The 17758-nt window shown below is 42.1% G+C and overlaps 1 protein-coding gene across 1 annotated transcript in view; it reads left to right on the top strand.

The window, feature by feature from the left end:
- Positions 1-17500, top strand: part of prkd1 (protein kinase D1) — a gene marked incomplete at both ends in the record, with an annotated part of 104393 nt that extends 86893 nt beyond the window's left edge. Inside the window, one exon of the mRNA XM_079262707.1 lies at positions 17273-17500. Within this exon, the coding sequence (XP_079118833.1) occupies positions 17273-17500 (228 nt within the window). The remainder of the gene's footprint in view (positions 1-17272) is intronic.
- Between the last annotated feature and the right edge of the window lie 258 nt (positions 17501-17758).

The following is a 17758-nucleotide window of genomic DNA, read 5'->3' as shown; positions in this document are numbered from 1 at the left end:
AAGCTGTCTACACTTGCCAACCAGCAAATCTACCAGGAGAGCAACTTGTTCATGTTTACAGAGACATGGCTTAACCACATGTACCGGATGCTAATGTGGATCTGCTGGGATTCACTGCTGTGAGAGCCAACAGAGACTCTAAAGCAAGCGGGAAAAACAAAGGTGGGGAACTCATCATGTATGTCAACGAACACTGGTTTAACCCAGGACGTGTCTCCTTAAAGACAGGTTCATGCTGCCGGGACCTCAAACTGCTGGCTGTTAGCCTGTGGCCATGTTATCTGCCGGGGGAGTTCAGTCACATGATCAATGTCTGTTTTTACATCCCTCGTAGAGCAGATGCAGCTACTGCTTGTGATAAAATCCACCCTGTCACAGCAAGGCTGCAGGCAACGCACCCTGAAGCCCTTATGATCATTTCTAGGGGCTTGAACTATGCAACTTTGGACTTTACTTTGGCTGTTTTTAATCTGACAAGAAACAACAGGGCAATTGATCTGCTGTATGTTAATGTATGGGATGCATACAGAGCAACTCCCTTCCCCCACTGGGGAAGTCTGATAACAACCTTGTCCACCTTCAGCCACTGTACACTCCTCCTTGTCCAAAAGCAACTGCTGACAATCCGATCAGTCAGGAGATGGTCTCCTGAGAAGGAAAGTGCCTTGAGGGACTGCTTTAACACCACAGTCTGGGATGTACTGATGAATCTGCATGGTGAGGACATAGACGGCATGACACATTGTGATGGATCACCCGAACTTCTGTGCAGATGTGGTCTCACCAGTCAAGACTGTTTGCTTTTACCTTAATAATAGGCCATGGGTAACACGGGAAGTCAAGACTGTCCTCAACAAGAAGAACGCTGCCTTCAGGAGCAGAGATTGGGAGGCCATGAAAGCAGCACAGCAGGAGGTGAAGCACTGTGAGAAGGAAGGCAAAGACAGCTTCAAGAGAAAGGTGGAGCAGAAGCTGAGAGAAAACAACATGAGGGAGGTCTGGGAAGGTTTTAAGGACCATCACAGGTCTCAACACAAAGACCAGAGTCGTAGGGGGGGACAACGGAGAGGGCTAACAAACGGAATGATTTCTTCAACAAGGTCAACCAGTCCTTGTCCCTGTCTTCACCACAGCCATGTGGTGATGGACCCTCCTCCCCCCAGACAACACAACACGCCCCTCCTCCTCACCTGCTCCAACACAATCTTTTCCACAGATCAAGTCAGAAGACAGCTGAGGAAGCTCTGACCCAGGAAAGCCGCAGGCCAAGACAAATTGTGTCCAATACTCTTGAGGATGTGCACAGCAGAACTAGGGGAACCACTACAACAGATCTTTAACCATAGCCTGCAGATTGGGAGAGTGCCCACCCTCTAGAAGACATCCCACATTGTTCCAGTTCCGAAGAAGAACCGGCCCAGCGAGTTGAATCACTTCCAACCAGTGGCACTCACTTCACATCTGATGAAGACGTTGGATTCTCAGCCTCCTCAGACCCCACGTGCAACATCCTCAAGATCGCCTGCAGTTTGCCTACCAGCCAGGTGTTAGTGTGGAGGATGGCATACTCTCCCTGCTCCATCGAGGGAAGTGGTACAGTGAGCCTTTAATACCATTAAGCCCCCTTTGCTTCAGGATAAACTGAGCAGAATGTGAGTGGAACTCCACCTAGTGGATTGGATCTCTGACTACCTCACTAGCAGACCATAGTACATCAGGCTGAAGGACATCACATCTGACATGGTGGTCAGCAGCACTTAAGCCCCCCAGTGTAATGAATTACTGTGAGGATCCGGAAATTCAGCTACACACAAGGAGCTGTAAACAAATAACCAGTTTATTGGTGAAAAAGGAATGTGAGATGAGACTGAGAAGAGGATCAATCCAGGTGAATGAGCAGCTGTTAGAATCCAGGCTCCAGAGACAAGGTCAGAATGGAGGCAGGAGGTAAAGAGAATGGCAAAGTACTTATCCAGACAAGGCTTGGGGATCCAAAGACAAAGCAAGGGTCTGTTACCAGAAAATCCAAGAAATTGGAGGTGTCCGTCGTGGGCAAGGCAAGGTGGGTAATCCTGGGATGTGAAGCAGTAGGTCGGCAACTGGAGACAATCCGTAGAATGCTGGAAAACAACTAGACATGAATCTGCTGATAATCTGGCAGAGGGGAAGAGATTGGAGAGAGTTTAAGTAGGTTGCGAGACATGAAAACCATGTGAACTGAATGAAACTGATGAGAACAGCAGAGACAGTTAGGAAGCCACAGGTGGATAGAGTTTCCACTGATAAGTGCCACCAGATCAGGGAAGAAAAACATGATACCCAGGACACAGTGCTGGCCCCTCTTCTCTTCGCCTTGTACAACTCGGACTTCAGCTACAATTCGGAGTTGTGTCATATTTAGAAGTTTGCCAATGACAGCCATCGCTGGGTGCATCAGGGATGACAGAGATAGTATCAGACTGGTAGAGGACTTTGCTACATGGTGCCACACTAACCACCTGCAGCTAAACGCCTTAAAGACAAAGGACAAAGGTAATTGACTTTGAGAGGTGCAGACCAAGACAGCCACCAGTCCTGTTAGAGGGAGCTGAGGTGGAGGCTGCGGACTGCTTCGAATACTTTGGGCTGTGGCTGGACAGTAAGTTGGACTGGACAACACACACCAGCCACCTGTATGGGAAGACACAAAGGAGGATGTACTTCCTAATGAGACTGTGGTCCTTCAACATCTGCAGCAAACTACTGCAGATGTTTTACCAGTCTGTGGTATGCTGTGGGGGCAGCATCTCCAAGAAGGACACATCCAGACTGGATAAACTGATCATGCCGGCTGGCTCTGTTGTCGGCATGAAGCTGGACTCTGATGACGGTGGAAGAGCTGAGGAACTCTGGACAAACTGCCGGATATTCTAGAAAATGCCAGCAACCCTCTGCACACTGTCATCAGCAACCAGAGGAGCCTGTTTAGTGATAGACTGCTGCTTTCTTAGCGTATAACCAAGAGGCTTAAAAGCTTTGTTCATCATGCCATTGTGCTCTACAGCTCCTCACTTGGGGGGTGAGGACATAGATGTAGTAAATAAGGGGGGCAAGGTAGTTTTTGTTTTTATTATTGTTTATTTAAATCTTAGTCTTAATTTTATCAAGACTGGTTTATTATTTATTTATTTAATTTCATGTGCATGCTACTTTTCCTTTTTCTGCTGGAAATGTTAATTTCCCTGAGGGAGTCAACCCAAAGGATCAATAAAGTGTAAGTTGCTTGCATCTGTAATGACAAATTCTTGTGCTCCTCCCAGAACCATCTCTTCGTCTTTCTATTTGTTTATTTGCTTTCTTGCTGATCTTTCTCAACCTGTTGCTCATCTTTGACAGTGTGCAGCTGCTTCCTGCTCTACCATCCTGTATCATATCAACCCTTGACAAAATCTGTTTGCAGACAATTAAAAGGCATTGAAATATTGATGATGTAAATACATTACAAGGAACCATTTGGTTACAAAGACACTTTCATACCATTACTGACATTCAGTTGGAGTTAAAACTTGAACTGCTAAATTATACTATAATTATCATAGGAGATTTGTCTATTACAGCCAGAAAAACCTTAGAACCTATGTAAAAAAGCTGTTTATTCCAATAATTTGTCTCGTGTAGATATTTATTCAAATTTAATAGATTGTAAAAAGATTTATTTTTCTTCTAACAATTGAATATGATTCTAATAATGTGAAATGAAATCTATAATATGAGATCACTAGCTAACAAAATGGAGGAGCTCGCGATGCTAACAAGGTCTCAGAAAGAATACAGAGAGTGCAGTATTATGTGCTTCACTGAGACATGGCTGCATGAACACATCCCTGACTGTAATGTGTCTGTACCGGGCTTTAAAACGGTCCGTGCAGACCGCAGTAGACAACACAGCGGAAAGCTAAAGGGTGGTGGAATTGCAGTGCTGGTTAACCAGCGTTGGTGTCATCCTGGACATGTTACTGTCAAGGAGAAGATATGCACAAGGGACATGGAACTGTTAGCTGTGAGCTTCCATCCATATTATTTACCCAGAGAGTTTACCTGTGTTATTCTGGTAGTGGTTTATATAATACCTGGTACCGCACCAGACACAGCCTGTGACGTCATCAGAGACAAAATAGAGTCCCAGTGCTGTGGAAAACCTCCTGCCTTGTTCCAGTGCCTAAAAAAACACAACCAGCTGAACCAAGTGACTACAGACCAGTTGCCCTGACATCTCACATCATGAAAGTCCTGGAGAGACTCTTACTGGCTCACCTCAACAAGCAAGTAAACACCTTTCAGGACCCATTACAGTTTGCATATCGTAATGGACTTGGGGTTGAAGATGCCATCATATACCTGCTCCAGAGAGCACACTCTCATCTGGATCATTCAGGCAGCACTCTGAGGGTCATGTTCTTTCATTTCTCAAGTGCTTTTAATACCATTCAGCTGCTTTGTTATGGGAGAAGCTCCATAAATTCCAGGTGGATACCTCCACAACCACCTGGATCTATGACTACCTCACAAACAGACCCCAGTTTGTGAGACTGAAAGGTTGTGTGTCTGAGATGGAGGTCAGCAGCACTGGTGCACCACAAGGAACTGTACTCTGGCCATTCCTCTTCACACTGTACACCTCAGACTTCCAGTACAACTCCAAGTCCTGTCATCTGCAGAAATACTCTGATGACTCTGCAGTTGTGGGGTGTATCAGGGATGGACAAGAAGCAGAGTACAGAGAACTGGTCAGTCAGTTTGTTAAATGGTGCGGTGACAATCATCTCATATTAAATAGCAGCAAAACAAAAGAGATGATTGTTGACTTCAGGAGGAACAAGAATAAACAAAGCACTGTTTCCATCCTGGGAGAGGAGGTGTGGGTGGTGGAGGAATACCAGTATCTTGGAGTTCAGCTGGACAACAAACTGGACTGGAAATGCAACACTGACTACATCTACAAGAAAGGTCAGAGCAGACTGTACTTCTTAAGGAAGCTGAGATGGTTTAACGTCTGCACCAAGATGTTGCATATCTTCTATAAGTCTGTTGTGGAGAGTGCAGTCAGCTTTGCAGCATCTGCTGGGGTAGTAGCATCAGAACCAGAGACTCGAAGAGAATCAACAAACTGATCCAGAAAGCTGCTTCTGTGCTTGGAGTAACTCTGGAGCCGCTGGAGCTGATTGTCCAAAGAAGAATGCTGCACAAGCTGATGAAGATGATGGAGGATTCTTCACACCCTCTCCACAACACAGTGATAAAACAACAAAGTGTGTTCAGTGAGAGGCTTCTTCAGGTCTGATGTAAGACTGAAAGATACAGAAGATCATTCCTGCCAGCAGCCATCAGCCTCCGGAACAAGACCTCCTCTAGTTAATTAATATTATATACTACAACACTGAATTTCCCTTTGGGGATTAATAAAGTATTTTTCATTTCATTTTCATTTCATTTCATTAATTATTTTTTACTACTTTATAAAAACTTTTACAACTGTTACATAACAAGCATAAAATACCTAGTACCTAGCATGACATCACTATGAACGCTGAAAACCACTAACATCCATTAATAATGGAATGTTTCTTCATTTTCATTTATTTTTGCATAGTTGGCATTTCACTTTGCATTGAGTCAAGTTTCCTCTCTTTTTCTTCATGGCATGCTTTTCCCCTGTCAGGGAAAGTATTTTCTGTGCAGAGCCATGCCGACAATAATCACCAATAGTTCTTTTGCGACTACTAAAAATAAAACAAGGAACCTGTAAGAAATGCATTTCAAAATTAAATGCTGTAAAATTATGAAAGACAAATCACAATTTTTGCTAAAACAGGGAGAGGAGCTAAACAAAATGTGTGACTGGGATGGCTGTAAAGCTTAGAATTCTGCGTATAAGTTTTCTTTCTAATGTGCACACGCCCAGGTTTGAATCCTCTTCACAGTCAAAATTTGTAAAAGTGTAAAAATAATCACAATTTCCACTTGTGCTGAGTTATACCCGCAAAGTTTCAACTTTAAGAACGTGTGGAATTCTTCTAAAGTAAACTATGATATAGACCCGGTGAAACGTGTCACTTTTTTAAGAAGAGTAAAAGGAAACAGCCTTAACAGCGTGCCATGCAGGATCAAGGAGAAGTTGTGTGTAAGTACTTGTTCTGTTTTGTTTAAGTCGAAGGCTTGGCAGATATAACTAAATGAACCAGGTTGCTAGCCTGGTCATGTGTGTATGTGTATTTGTTTCTGTTTAGTCTTTGATATATGGTTTTATTTTGTTCCTTCATCTTATGTTTTAATTTAAATTAAATTTATTTTTTCTTTCTTTTAAATATATTTATGTAATTTTCCCCTCCTATATACATACATACATACATATATATATATTTGTCTGTGTGTGTGATTTTTTTATAAATTTTATAAATTACATGACATGTCACATATACTGTTAACAGTCAGGTCTCTTTATTTTCTATATTTGATGTGTGAGATTTTATATTAGTCTGGGAATTATGATTACTATTCCTAAAAAAAGTTGATGTTTTTCCACCTCTAAGTTGTGTGCTCAAACACACACTGAGCAGTTTGCGTCTACCTCAACAATTAAAAAAACTGTTGACAGTTTTCATTTTCAGTGTTTTCAGCTTTTATATCTGGAGTGTCTAAACTCGGGTGTCGAGGGAGCTGCCCTGCTGGATTTTTATGTCTTTTCTGCTGCACACCTGAATTCAATTCATCAGACATGATTGATCAGAAGCTGATGCTGGCTTCAAAATAAGGATGGATGCTTCCAAAGAAAAAATCTAATTTCTACAAAATGAGAGACTTTTTCAGACAACAGTTTTCTCAGGGTAAGCAAAGAAGGTTTCATCTGTCACTATGACTACTGTAACGTTAAGCGCTTATGTTGTAAAATTTCCAGCTGGTATTTTGCTGTCGTACTTCATTAATGAATATAATATTACAGACAGACATTAATTTTTTTTAATGGACATGGTTATTCTCACCGCTGTAACTTTGTGTCCTGTGTCCTGTGTCCAGCGTTGTTACTGTAACTGACCCACATCAATTTCTTCCACTTATTTTATAGATAATTGTAGCTACTTAGTTACTTGTTTGTATTTATTTAAAGCTTGCTTCAAGCTCTTTTCTCTTTTCCTGTAACAAGTTCCTCTTTTAAAAGCTAGCAGTAGTAGGAATATTGCTTTAATTGTGAGTTAGTGTGTATATAATGTATGTAAATATTTACCTCTAATAAAAATGTTTTGCTCATTTTCTGCAACTGATCTACTGTTTTGCTGACATATTAATTGGATTTGTTTTGTTTTTTTTTCATAATCAAATGGAACCTCATTTTTTTTAGATGGGCAGATGGAAGCCTGAAATTATCGGATTCCATTGAGGCAATGGCGCTTAGGAAGGCCAACAAGGGCAAGCCATGGATGTGGCCCTTCTTCCCAGAAGCTGTTCTGGATAAAGCTGGGAGCCCCCTGCTGCAGCAGAAAGGAGATCCATGCAATAGAAAACACTTGCTGGGTTGCTTTGAAATTCAGTTTAGAGTTTTCCGTGGACATACCTTCAGCTGGGTGCTGGAGAAGGCTCTCCTGAGCTGCTATGAGTCGACAAAGACTGCTGTGGAAACAGCTTTTTCAAGAGCATGTTTGAAGAGTGGCAACACCTTAAAATCCAACTTGACATTATATATATATATATATATATATATATATATATATATATATATATATATATATATATATATATATATATATGTATGTATGTATGTATGTATGTATGTATATATATATATATATATATATTATATGTGTGTGTGTATGTATTAGTGTGTTTGTGTATTTCTTTTTATTTTAAGCATCTTTTGACCACATTAGAAATGAGAGGCTAGATCCTAAAGAACTACAATATGTAAAAGTCTACTTATGATTATAATGATGAACTGATGAATATATTGTGGGAACAATATTTATGAAAGAACATTTCTATTATCTGAATTATTTTATAAGTACCCGGCAAGTGATGTCTGCTTCCAGGCCTGTCTCTTGGATGTGTTATAAAATGGAATGTAGACCGGACTCACAGTAGGACATAAATGTACATTCAGATTCAGAAATGATGGATGAGCAGTCAGGCTCATATATCATGCTGCCAACACACTGGCAGAGGAGGTTCTGGGTGAGAAGTTCATGACTTATTTCGGGCCAACAAAAATACACTGATCGATTTTTGCTGTATAATTCCTTTTTATTCAACTTATGCCTCAATGTTAATACTTTCATTGTTTGTGTTTTTTTAACATTTACTTCAAGAAGAGCTGATTGGTGTGAAAACAGTGTACCCATCATGTCAGCAAACAGCCTGAGCAAGGGGTGGGTTCCGGCTACAAAAAGATTGTGGCTCCAGGTGTGGAGAACACTAAAAGGTGAGTTCAACTTAGAAACACAATTTCTGGGTAATGTAAAAAGTGGAATATATTATAAATCACTCATCACTCCAGGTATGTTACACATACCTTTTCCAACTACAGGTCTTTTGCAGGGGCTCAAAGTCCTGCGCAGGGGCACGACTGCAACCGAGTGGTTGGAGCTGTCTTTGTGAAGCTCTTTGCCCTCAGTCCAAAGGAGGAAAGGAGGTATCAAGATACAAAACATCAGGAAGTGCTGGTCTGATAAGCGAGACAACAAAACAGCCGCCTGAAGTTAATGCCTCAACTGTTTCACAGCGGTGAGTCGGACTAAATGCACATAAATGTACATTCAGATTCAGAAAACTTTATTTATTCCTAAGGAGCAATTTGATTTACAGCCATGGATTAGAGCAAAAGACAGGGCATTATCCACACATTTTATTTGGTCCTAATTTTCCTGACCCCTAATTATGAGACTTTTTTATGAGAAGTCAATACATATTCCTGACTGAGGTGTCAGAAAAATATTCTAATGTACACTAATGTACAGTCAAAGGTTTGAACCAACTTTCTCACTAAGTCAAATGTACTTCGTTTCCAAACTTTTGACTGAAAAGGATTAGATTTTTTTGTGCATTTCATTGTGTGTAAACTCTTGTTATCTAAATTATTTTGTGTTTTCATATGTCATGCATGCAGTGCAAAGCACAGGAGCAAGATATCCTGAAGCAGAGAATTCCAGATGCCTTGCAGAAAGGACAGTTTTCAACACATGCTGGCTCAACCTCATCTTTTTGTTTTTCCCGCAAACACTGCTGGACAGGCACAGCTCAAAGGGAAGCTACCGCCGCAGGCACCAGCGCAGGGACTGCTCTACATTCAGTCTGTTCTACCTACCATTCCACGATATATTGTACAACAGCCTCAAAATTACGCCTGCTAACACAGCCACCATCATCTACTACACAGTCAGTGTATCAAGTTGTTCCGTACACTACACAACAGTATAGGAAAAGAAAAAGGGAGGCAGAACAGGCGGGTATTTTTTAAACAAAAACACAGGAACAAAACAAACATAACAAACAGATACTATAGTTTGTACTGCAAAGCGACTGAAAACCAGACCTATGATGAGTGGAGGGCGTCTCAGGAGAACAGAAAATATGTGGTGAATGAGGAACCTGCAGCCTGTCACAGGACCGCAGTTTCGGTCACAATCACTCTGTTTTTAGTTGTTTTAATTTTTTGCACAGTTACATTTCATTTAACTTGTGGATTTGACTCTTATTTCTTTCTTGTCCTGTTCTATACCTAAATATTTATTTTGATTTATTTTCTCTTTATATTATTTATTATGCTTGCTTTTTCAGGCAATGGATGCTTAGTTAGCCATTGTGTTTTTTTGTTTTATTTATTTATTTTTCTTTTGCACTATTACATTTATCTTGTGATTATATTTATCATTGATTATATTTATTTATTTACATTTTTATTCTTTTATTTAATGTGATTTCTTTTTATTTCTGCTCTATGTATAAATACGTGTAAATAGTTGTTTTTGCTATATTCAAGATGTTTCACTATTTTAAACACTTTGTTTTTAAATTGTCATTGTTATGACAGAAGAAACAAGATATCTAAATTCATAAAACTCCTTTCTGACCTTTCAACCCTTTCATTCATAATGCTCACTGCAGTGGAAATATATTTAAAAGCTGTTTTCCAGTATGTGCATGGGCGTAGATAATATCTTTGAAAATTAATCACTTAATGAAATGAAATGAAAATTAAATGAAAACTTTATTAATCCCCAAAGGGAAATTCAATATTGTAGTATATAATAATAATTAACTAGAGGAGGTCTTGTTCCGGAGGCTGATGGCTGCTGGCAGGAATGATCTTCTGTATCTTTCAGTCTTACATCAGACCTGAAGAAGCCTCTCACTGAACACACTTTGTTGTTTTATCACTGTGTTGTGGAGAGGGTGTGAAGAATCCTCCATCATCTTCATCAGCTTGTGCAGCATTCTTCTTTGGACAATCAGCTCCAGCGGCTCCAGAGTTACTCCAAGCACAGAAGCAGCTTTCTGGATCAGTTTGTTGATTCTCTTCAAGTCTCTGGTTCTGATGCTACTACCCCAGCAGATGCTGCAAAGCTGACTGTACTCTCCACAACAGACTTATAGAAGATATGCAACATCTTGGTGCAGACGTTAAACCATCTCAGCTTCCTTAAGAAGTACAGTCTGCTCTGACCTTTCTTGTAGATGTAGTCAGTGTTGCATTTCCAGTCCAGTTTGTTGTCCAGCTGAACTCCAAGATACTTGTATTCCTCCACCACCTCCACCTCCTCTCCCAGGATGGAAACAGTGCTTTGTTTATTCTTGTTCCTCCTGAAGTCAACAATCATCTCTTTTGTTTTGCTGCTATTTAATATGAGATGATTGTCACCGCACCATTTAACAAACTGACTGACCAGTTCTCTGTACTCTGCTTCTTGTCCATCCCTGATACACCCCACAACTGCAGAGTCATCAGAGTATTTCTGCAGATGACAGGACTCAGAGTTGTACTGGAAGTCTGAGGTGTACAGAGTGAAGAGGAATGGCCAGAGTACAGTTCCTTGTGGAGCACCAGTGCTGCTGACCTCCATCTCAGACACACAACCTTTCAGTCTCACAAACTGGGGTCTGTTTGTGAGGTAGTCATAGATCCAGGTGGTTGTGGAGGTATCCACCTGGAATTTATGGAGCTTCTCCCATAACAAAGCAGGCTGAATGGTATTAAAAGCACTTGAGAAATCAAAGAACATGACCCTCAGAGTGCTGCCTGAATGGTCCAGATGAGTGTGTCCTCTCTGGAGCAGGTATATGATTGCATCTTCAAGCCCAAGTCCATTACGATATGCAAACTGTAATGGGTCCTGAAAGGTGTTTACTTGCTTGTTGAGATGAGCCAGTAAGAGTCTCTCCAGGACTTTCATGATGTGAGATGTCAGGGTAACTGGTCTGTAGTCACTTGTTTCAGCTGTTTTTTTTTTTTTTTTAGGCACTGGAACAAGGCAGGAGGTTTTCCACAGCACTGGGACTCTATTTTGTCTCAGACTGGTGTTGAAAAGGTGCTGGAGAATTGGACATAGTTGTTTTGAGCAGGTCTTGAGAACTCTGGGACTGACACCATCTGGACCTGCAGCCTTGTTCTGGTTCAGTTTCTCAAGTTGCTTCATAACCTGATTGCAGGAGACAAACAAGGTGGAGGTCTCAGGATGTCCTGATGTGGAGGAAGATGAAGCTGTGTTCTGGTCCATGACTGAGCTGCAGGGTGACAGATTGGAGGTGTGACAGGAAAGCAGTGGGCTTATGGAGGGTGTGTGGTCTGTTGGGCTGGAGGTAGGGGGTGAACCGAACCTGTTGAAGAATATGTTCAGCTCATTAGCTCTGTCCAGACCTCCATCAGGCTGGTTCCCCTTTAACTTGAAGCCGGTGATCTTCTTCATTCCAGACCACACATCCCTCACGTTATTCTGCTGGAGCTGACTTTCTAACTTCTTCCTGTAGTCCTCCTTGCACTTCTTAGTTTGTGTTTTAAGTTGTTTTTGTGTTGCCCTCAATAACTCCCTGTCTCCAACCCTGAAGGCTTTCTTTTTGATGTTCAGCAGCTTTTTCAGGTCACTGGTGATCCAGGATTTGTTATTGGGGAAGCACCTCACTGTTCTTGTTGGGACGATGCTGTCCACACAGAAGTTTATGTAATCTGTCACACACTCAGTCATGGCGTTGATGTCGTCTCCATGAGGTTCACAGAGGACGTTCCAGTCTGTAACCTCAAAGCCTCCTCTAAGAGCATCTTCAGCTTCAGCAGACCAGATTTTGATAGTCTTTGTGATGACTGGTTGCTGCTGAACGATGGGCTTGTAGGTGGAGGTGAGAAGAACCAGATTATGGTCAGATCTTCCTAAAGGAGGCAGGGCAGAACAACTATATCCATTATTCATATTTGCATAAAATAAGTCCAAGATCTTATTTTCTCTGGTGGAGCAGCTGACAAACTGCTGGAATGTTGGTAGAGTTGCAGAGAGGGAGACACTGTTGAAGTCTCCAGAGATCGCCATGAATGAGTTTGGATGCTGTGTTTGTAGCCGAGCAACGACGGAGCTGATGACGTCACAGGCTGTGTCTGGTGCGGTACCAGGTATTATATAAACCGCTACCAGAATAACCCAGGTAAACTCTCTGGGTAAATAATATGGATGGAAGCTCACAGCTAACAGTTCCATGTCCCTTGTGCATATCTTCTCCTTGACAGTAACATGTCCAGGATGACACCAACGCTGGTTAACCAGCACTGCAATTCCACCACCCTTTAGCTTTCCGCTGTGTTGTCTACTGCGGTCTGCACGGACCGTTTTAAAGCCCAGTACAGACACATTACCGTCAGGGATGTGTTCATGCAGCCATGTCTCTGTGAAGCACATAATACTGCACTCTCTGTATTCTTTCTGAGACCTTGTTACCATCTCGAGATCGTCCGTTTTGTTAGCTAGCAATTTCACATTATCCATGACGACGGTCGGAAGAAATGGTTTAAATCTCCATCGCTTTGTCCTCTGTCTCACTCCCGCTCTGCAACCTCTTCTCTTTCTTTTCAACTCCATCGGGATTTGATGTGTTGTTTCGCTGATAATCCTGATTTGGGAGAGGTTAATCATTTGATCTCGATTGTAAACAAGTCTTTCGTTGCCATGGAGACTCATCCTAACAAGCCTTGAAAGAGCAAAAATTTGCAGAAAAATCTTCCTTGCAACACACCCTCCGAACCGGCATGAAATCCTCAGAAAAAATACTTAATTTGAGGTAATATCTATGCGAGAAGACTTTGTACTTTAAAAGAAAATTCAAGATAGCAAGTCAGAGCTACTACAATCTGCTGCCAACAGACGGCGCAATCTAGAATGGAATTGTAGGCATTAAGTAGGCAGTAGAAAATCGAAACTACTGTTCTTTGCTGAAGAATAAATAAGTGTTGTAAAGATCACGTGGGGGAAAATTCTTGTTCTAGTAGTGGTCATTGTATTTACATATGTATGTACAGATATATTGTACTTGTGTGCATGTGGTTGCACATGTATACCTATGCATATTTATTAAAGTAAGTGTATGGTTGTGATAGTAAATTTATAGATGCTGTCATATTCATGCATTGTGTTATTGACTGAGGAGTTGATCTGTATGTTTGTACACACACACACACACACAGACACACACACACACACAACATTTATATATTACTTTATAATACATAAACGTATTATGGCTATCTCTGGTTATATATTCATATTGATGATAATGATAAAGCTACCAACTCTCTCTTAAGCTAGGTTTTGTTTTAACGTTGACAAACATGTTTGTTGTAATGGTCACAAACTCTGGACTTCTAATTATGTGTGGAGGTTGATTGTAGTCACATATCATTGCACAAGAAATTTCTGGTATTATTTTCACATTTGTTGTAGTTTTACCTCAACTTATGGGCACTGGCCTTGGCGCAGAAGGAAGAGCAGGCATCATAAAACTGTAAATTTAGGAGCTTCATTTCAGGGGGAAGACACTGTATGCCAAGTTGCTGTGTTAAATCTGTAGATGACAGGTTTTTTTTGTTCATTTTAAAGCATGTTCATTTTGAATGTTTAAACTGAAAAATGTGTGTTCACCAGTAAGTACAGGTTAACTACCTGTTTGCTAGTTTAGTTAAATATCTATTAGCTCATTCATTACTCTTTGGTTTCCATGGTAAGTAGCAAATAGTTCCTGATTCCTCCCTCTTTTTTCTTCTGATAACTAACAAATAGTGCCCTAATATGGCCGTCCTGTGCATTAACCAAGTTCTGAGAAGAGAAGCTCTTTCATCATTTTAATTAATCATGTTAGTATGAGCAGACATAAATAATTTCTGGGGGGGGGGGCTAATGCTAATGCTACACATTAGCCTACGTTTTAATGCATCACACTATCTTGTGGCAAACAAAAAGGCAATAATAAATTCGTTGAGCCGTAACCTTATTGGGGTGGAGGGGTTTGTGTGTCCTGAAGATCCTAGTAGTGATGTTGTCGGGGGCTCCATGCCCCTGGTAGGGTCGCCCATGCAAACAGGTGTCTAGGGGAGGGAGCAGACTAAGTGCAGCTCAGAGACCCCTATGATGATGATGACCATTGGTGAAGATGTTCCCTTGCCCAGACATGGGTCACTGGGGCCACCCTCTAGAGCCAGGCCTGGGGCACGAGAGCAAGTGTCTGGTGGCCAGGCCTTTACCCGTGGAGCCTGGTCGGGCTCAGCCTGAAAGGGTTACATGAGCCCCACCTCCCGTGGGCTCACCATCTGCGGGAGGAGCCATAGGCGTCGGGTGCAGTGTGAACTGGGTGGCAGCAAGAGCCAGGGACCCTGGCGGTCCGATCCATGGCTGCAGAAACTGGCTCTAGGGATGTGGAATGTCATCTCTCTGGTGGGGAAGGAGCCTGAGTTTGTGCGCGAGGTTGAGCGGTTCCGACTAGATATAGTTGGACTCACCTCGACGCATGGCTTGGGCTCTGGAACCAGTACCCTCGAGAGGGGCTGGACTTTCTTCCACTCTGGAGTTGCTCATGGTGAGAGGCGCCGAGCAGGTGTGGGCATTCTCATCAGCCCCCAGCTTGGTGCCTGCACGTTGGGTTTACCCTGGTAGATGAAAGGGTAGTTTCCCTCCGCCTCCGGGTGGGGGGGACGGGTGATGACTGTTGTCTGTGCTTATGTGCAGAACAGCAGTTCAGAGTACCCACCCTTTCTGGAGTCCTTGGAGGGAGTGCTGGAGGGTGCTCCTTCTGGGGACTCCATTGTTCTGCTGGGGGAACATGGTCATGGGAGGAGTTCAGTGATGGCATGGAGAACAACTTCCGGAGTCTTTGAGGTGATTCTGGCAAGGCCACCAAGGTGGATGAGATCAGGCCGGAGTTTCTTAAGGCTCTCAATGATGTGGGGCTGTCCTTGCCGACATGTCTCTGCAGCATCACGTGGACATCGGGGACAGTGCCTCTGGACTGGCAGACTGGGGTGGTGGTCCCCATGAGCTGTGGGTCGTGACCGAAAGAACGAGATCTCGTATACAGGCAGCTGAAATGAGTTTCCTCTGCAGGATGACCGGGCTCTCCCTTAGAGTTAGGGTGAGAAGCTCGGGCATCTGGTCAGGATGCCTCCTGGATGAGGTGTTCTGGGCATGTACCTGTGGCAGGAGACCCCAGGGGAGACCCAGGGCACACTGAATGGATTATATCTCTCGGCTGGCCTGGGAACGCCTTGTGATCAAACCAGATATTAAAACAAGGACATTATCTGAGACTGTGAGGAGATTATTGGCAACTTTCACCTGAGCTTTATGTGGTTTTGTCTGTATTGATTATACACTCTAAATCCCTACTGAAGCCTTTCCAAAAGGTGTCTTCTGTTATGTTGGATTTCACTTCAATATTTTGCTTCGTCTTTTTTTGTTATTGTGATAAAGTGTGCATTCATAAAAACAAAGCTGAAGACAGGTATGAAGAGATCAGGTAAGTTATGTTAGCAATATAGATATAAAGAGATGGATAAATAAAGCAATGAAGGGACAGAGAAACTTAAAGTCTTGTAGCAAAAATGAGCAAAAAGCCTTTGATGTTGATCTTAACTACTTAAGATTTTAGTTCAATTCAATTTAGTTTTCTTTGTATAGCGCCACTTCACGACAATGTCGTCACATAACACTTACAGACATCTGTTTTGGTCAATTTGTGATAAAAAAGCCTATTTAAAGAAAAACCAACAGATTTTTATCAAATCTTGACTTGGATCCATTTATCCGAAAGGAAAGGAAAAAAAACTCCCTTTTTACAGGAAGGACCAACCTCCAGCGCAACCCTGCCCAGGGAGGTCAGTCATCTTCCTGGACCAGTTGTGGTGAAGAGGACAGGAAAAGGGACCAACAGACGGAAGACAGTGATTTCAGGATCCTAGTAGTGATGATAAGAACTACAAGAAGTTTTGCCCACCAAATCATCTGAGGCAGGCTCAGATAAATGCCATGCTGTCCAGGCCGTATTTCTAAATAACACATATTGTCACCTACAGGCCACACTAAAGCCTGTATTCAAACTAATTTATTATTGCCAAGTCAAGATTTGATAAAAATCTATTGGTTTTTCTTTAATTAGGCTCTTTATCACAAATTGACCAAATTGTATACATGTTTTTTAACCAATAAAGCCATGCTAGATTTCCACCAATCAGAGAGCTTAAACTGACGGTGACGTCCAATCAGGAGCAGCCAAAGATCAACAAGTGATGAGAAAAGCAGGAAAATAATGATCCTTTTCGTCTTCCTGGAATAAAGCCAGGAAGACGTTTGGGATGCAGCTGAGGTGGAGGTGCTGCAGTGAGGATAGCAGGTAGATAGTAGCAGGAAGACGTGTGGAAACATGGAAACAGTTTTTGGTGTTTGTGTGTTTCAGACATGAGAAAATGATGTGCAGATGAGAAAAGGCTTGGTCCTTGCTGATCTGTGCATTATTTTTTCAAACTTCTGTTTTTCTACTTACGGTTGGCCTACATTTGAAATTTATATCGCAAGTCACCTTCTTTCTCCAACATGACAAATTCCTTTTCTTTATCATGTCAATTCTTCTTAGACATAGCCCGATACTTGTTACAATGAGCTGAAAAAAGTCACAATAAATAAATATGCAATTGACTCCAACGTCTCGCCTTTGCTTCTTGCTGGGTACATCAGCAATTTGACAGTCATTAAGCTTACGGTATGCTTGTTTTCTCCACCAGGACTACCAGATGTGGCTAGACCTAAGGACCCTTGAGTCTCGGATGAACAAGCGTTACATCACGCATGAGAGTGACGACCTGCGCTGGCTTCATCATGCCCAGCTCAGTGGGCTTGACTACCCCACAAATCTGATCAATGCCCCCCGCAGTGATGATGATCATGGTCTGGAACTTTACCAGGAGAAAGAGGAGCTGGAGACCCTCAGTGAGAGGGTCAGTGAACTCTGAGGAAGGTTCCACAGGTAGATTTAGAGGTTTATAATAAAATAAACAAAAGTGCCAAATAAAAACAAATCAGGACACATCAGTTTCATTCAAATCCACCAAAGTCTGCCTCTTTTTCTGTGAAAAAACATATCAGTACGTCTTATTACAGTCATAAATCAGACCTCCGCTCTGCTTCTTGTGCTGCCAGGCACCATCGCAGCCTGTTCACGTTCTTGCATGTGTACTTTTTGTTTCCTATTGGAGGATCCAGTAGGGGGT

This window comes from Telmatherina bonti, assembly GCF_933228915.1.
Source record: "Telmatherina bonti genome assembly, chromosome: 22".
NCBI lineage: Eukaryota > Metazoa > Chordata > Actinopteri > Atheriniformes > Telmatherinidae > Telmatherina > Telmatherina bonti.
This window is presented reverse-complemented; position numbering and strand designations above follow the sequence as displayed.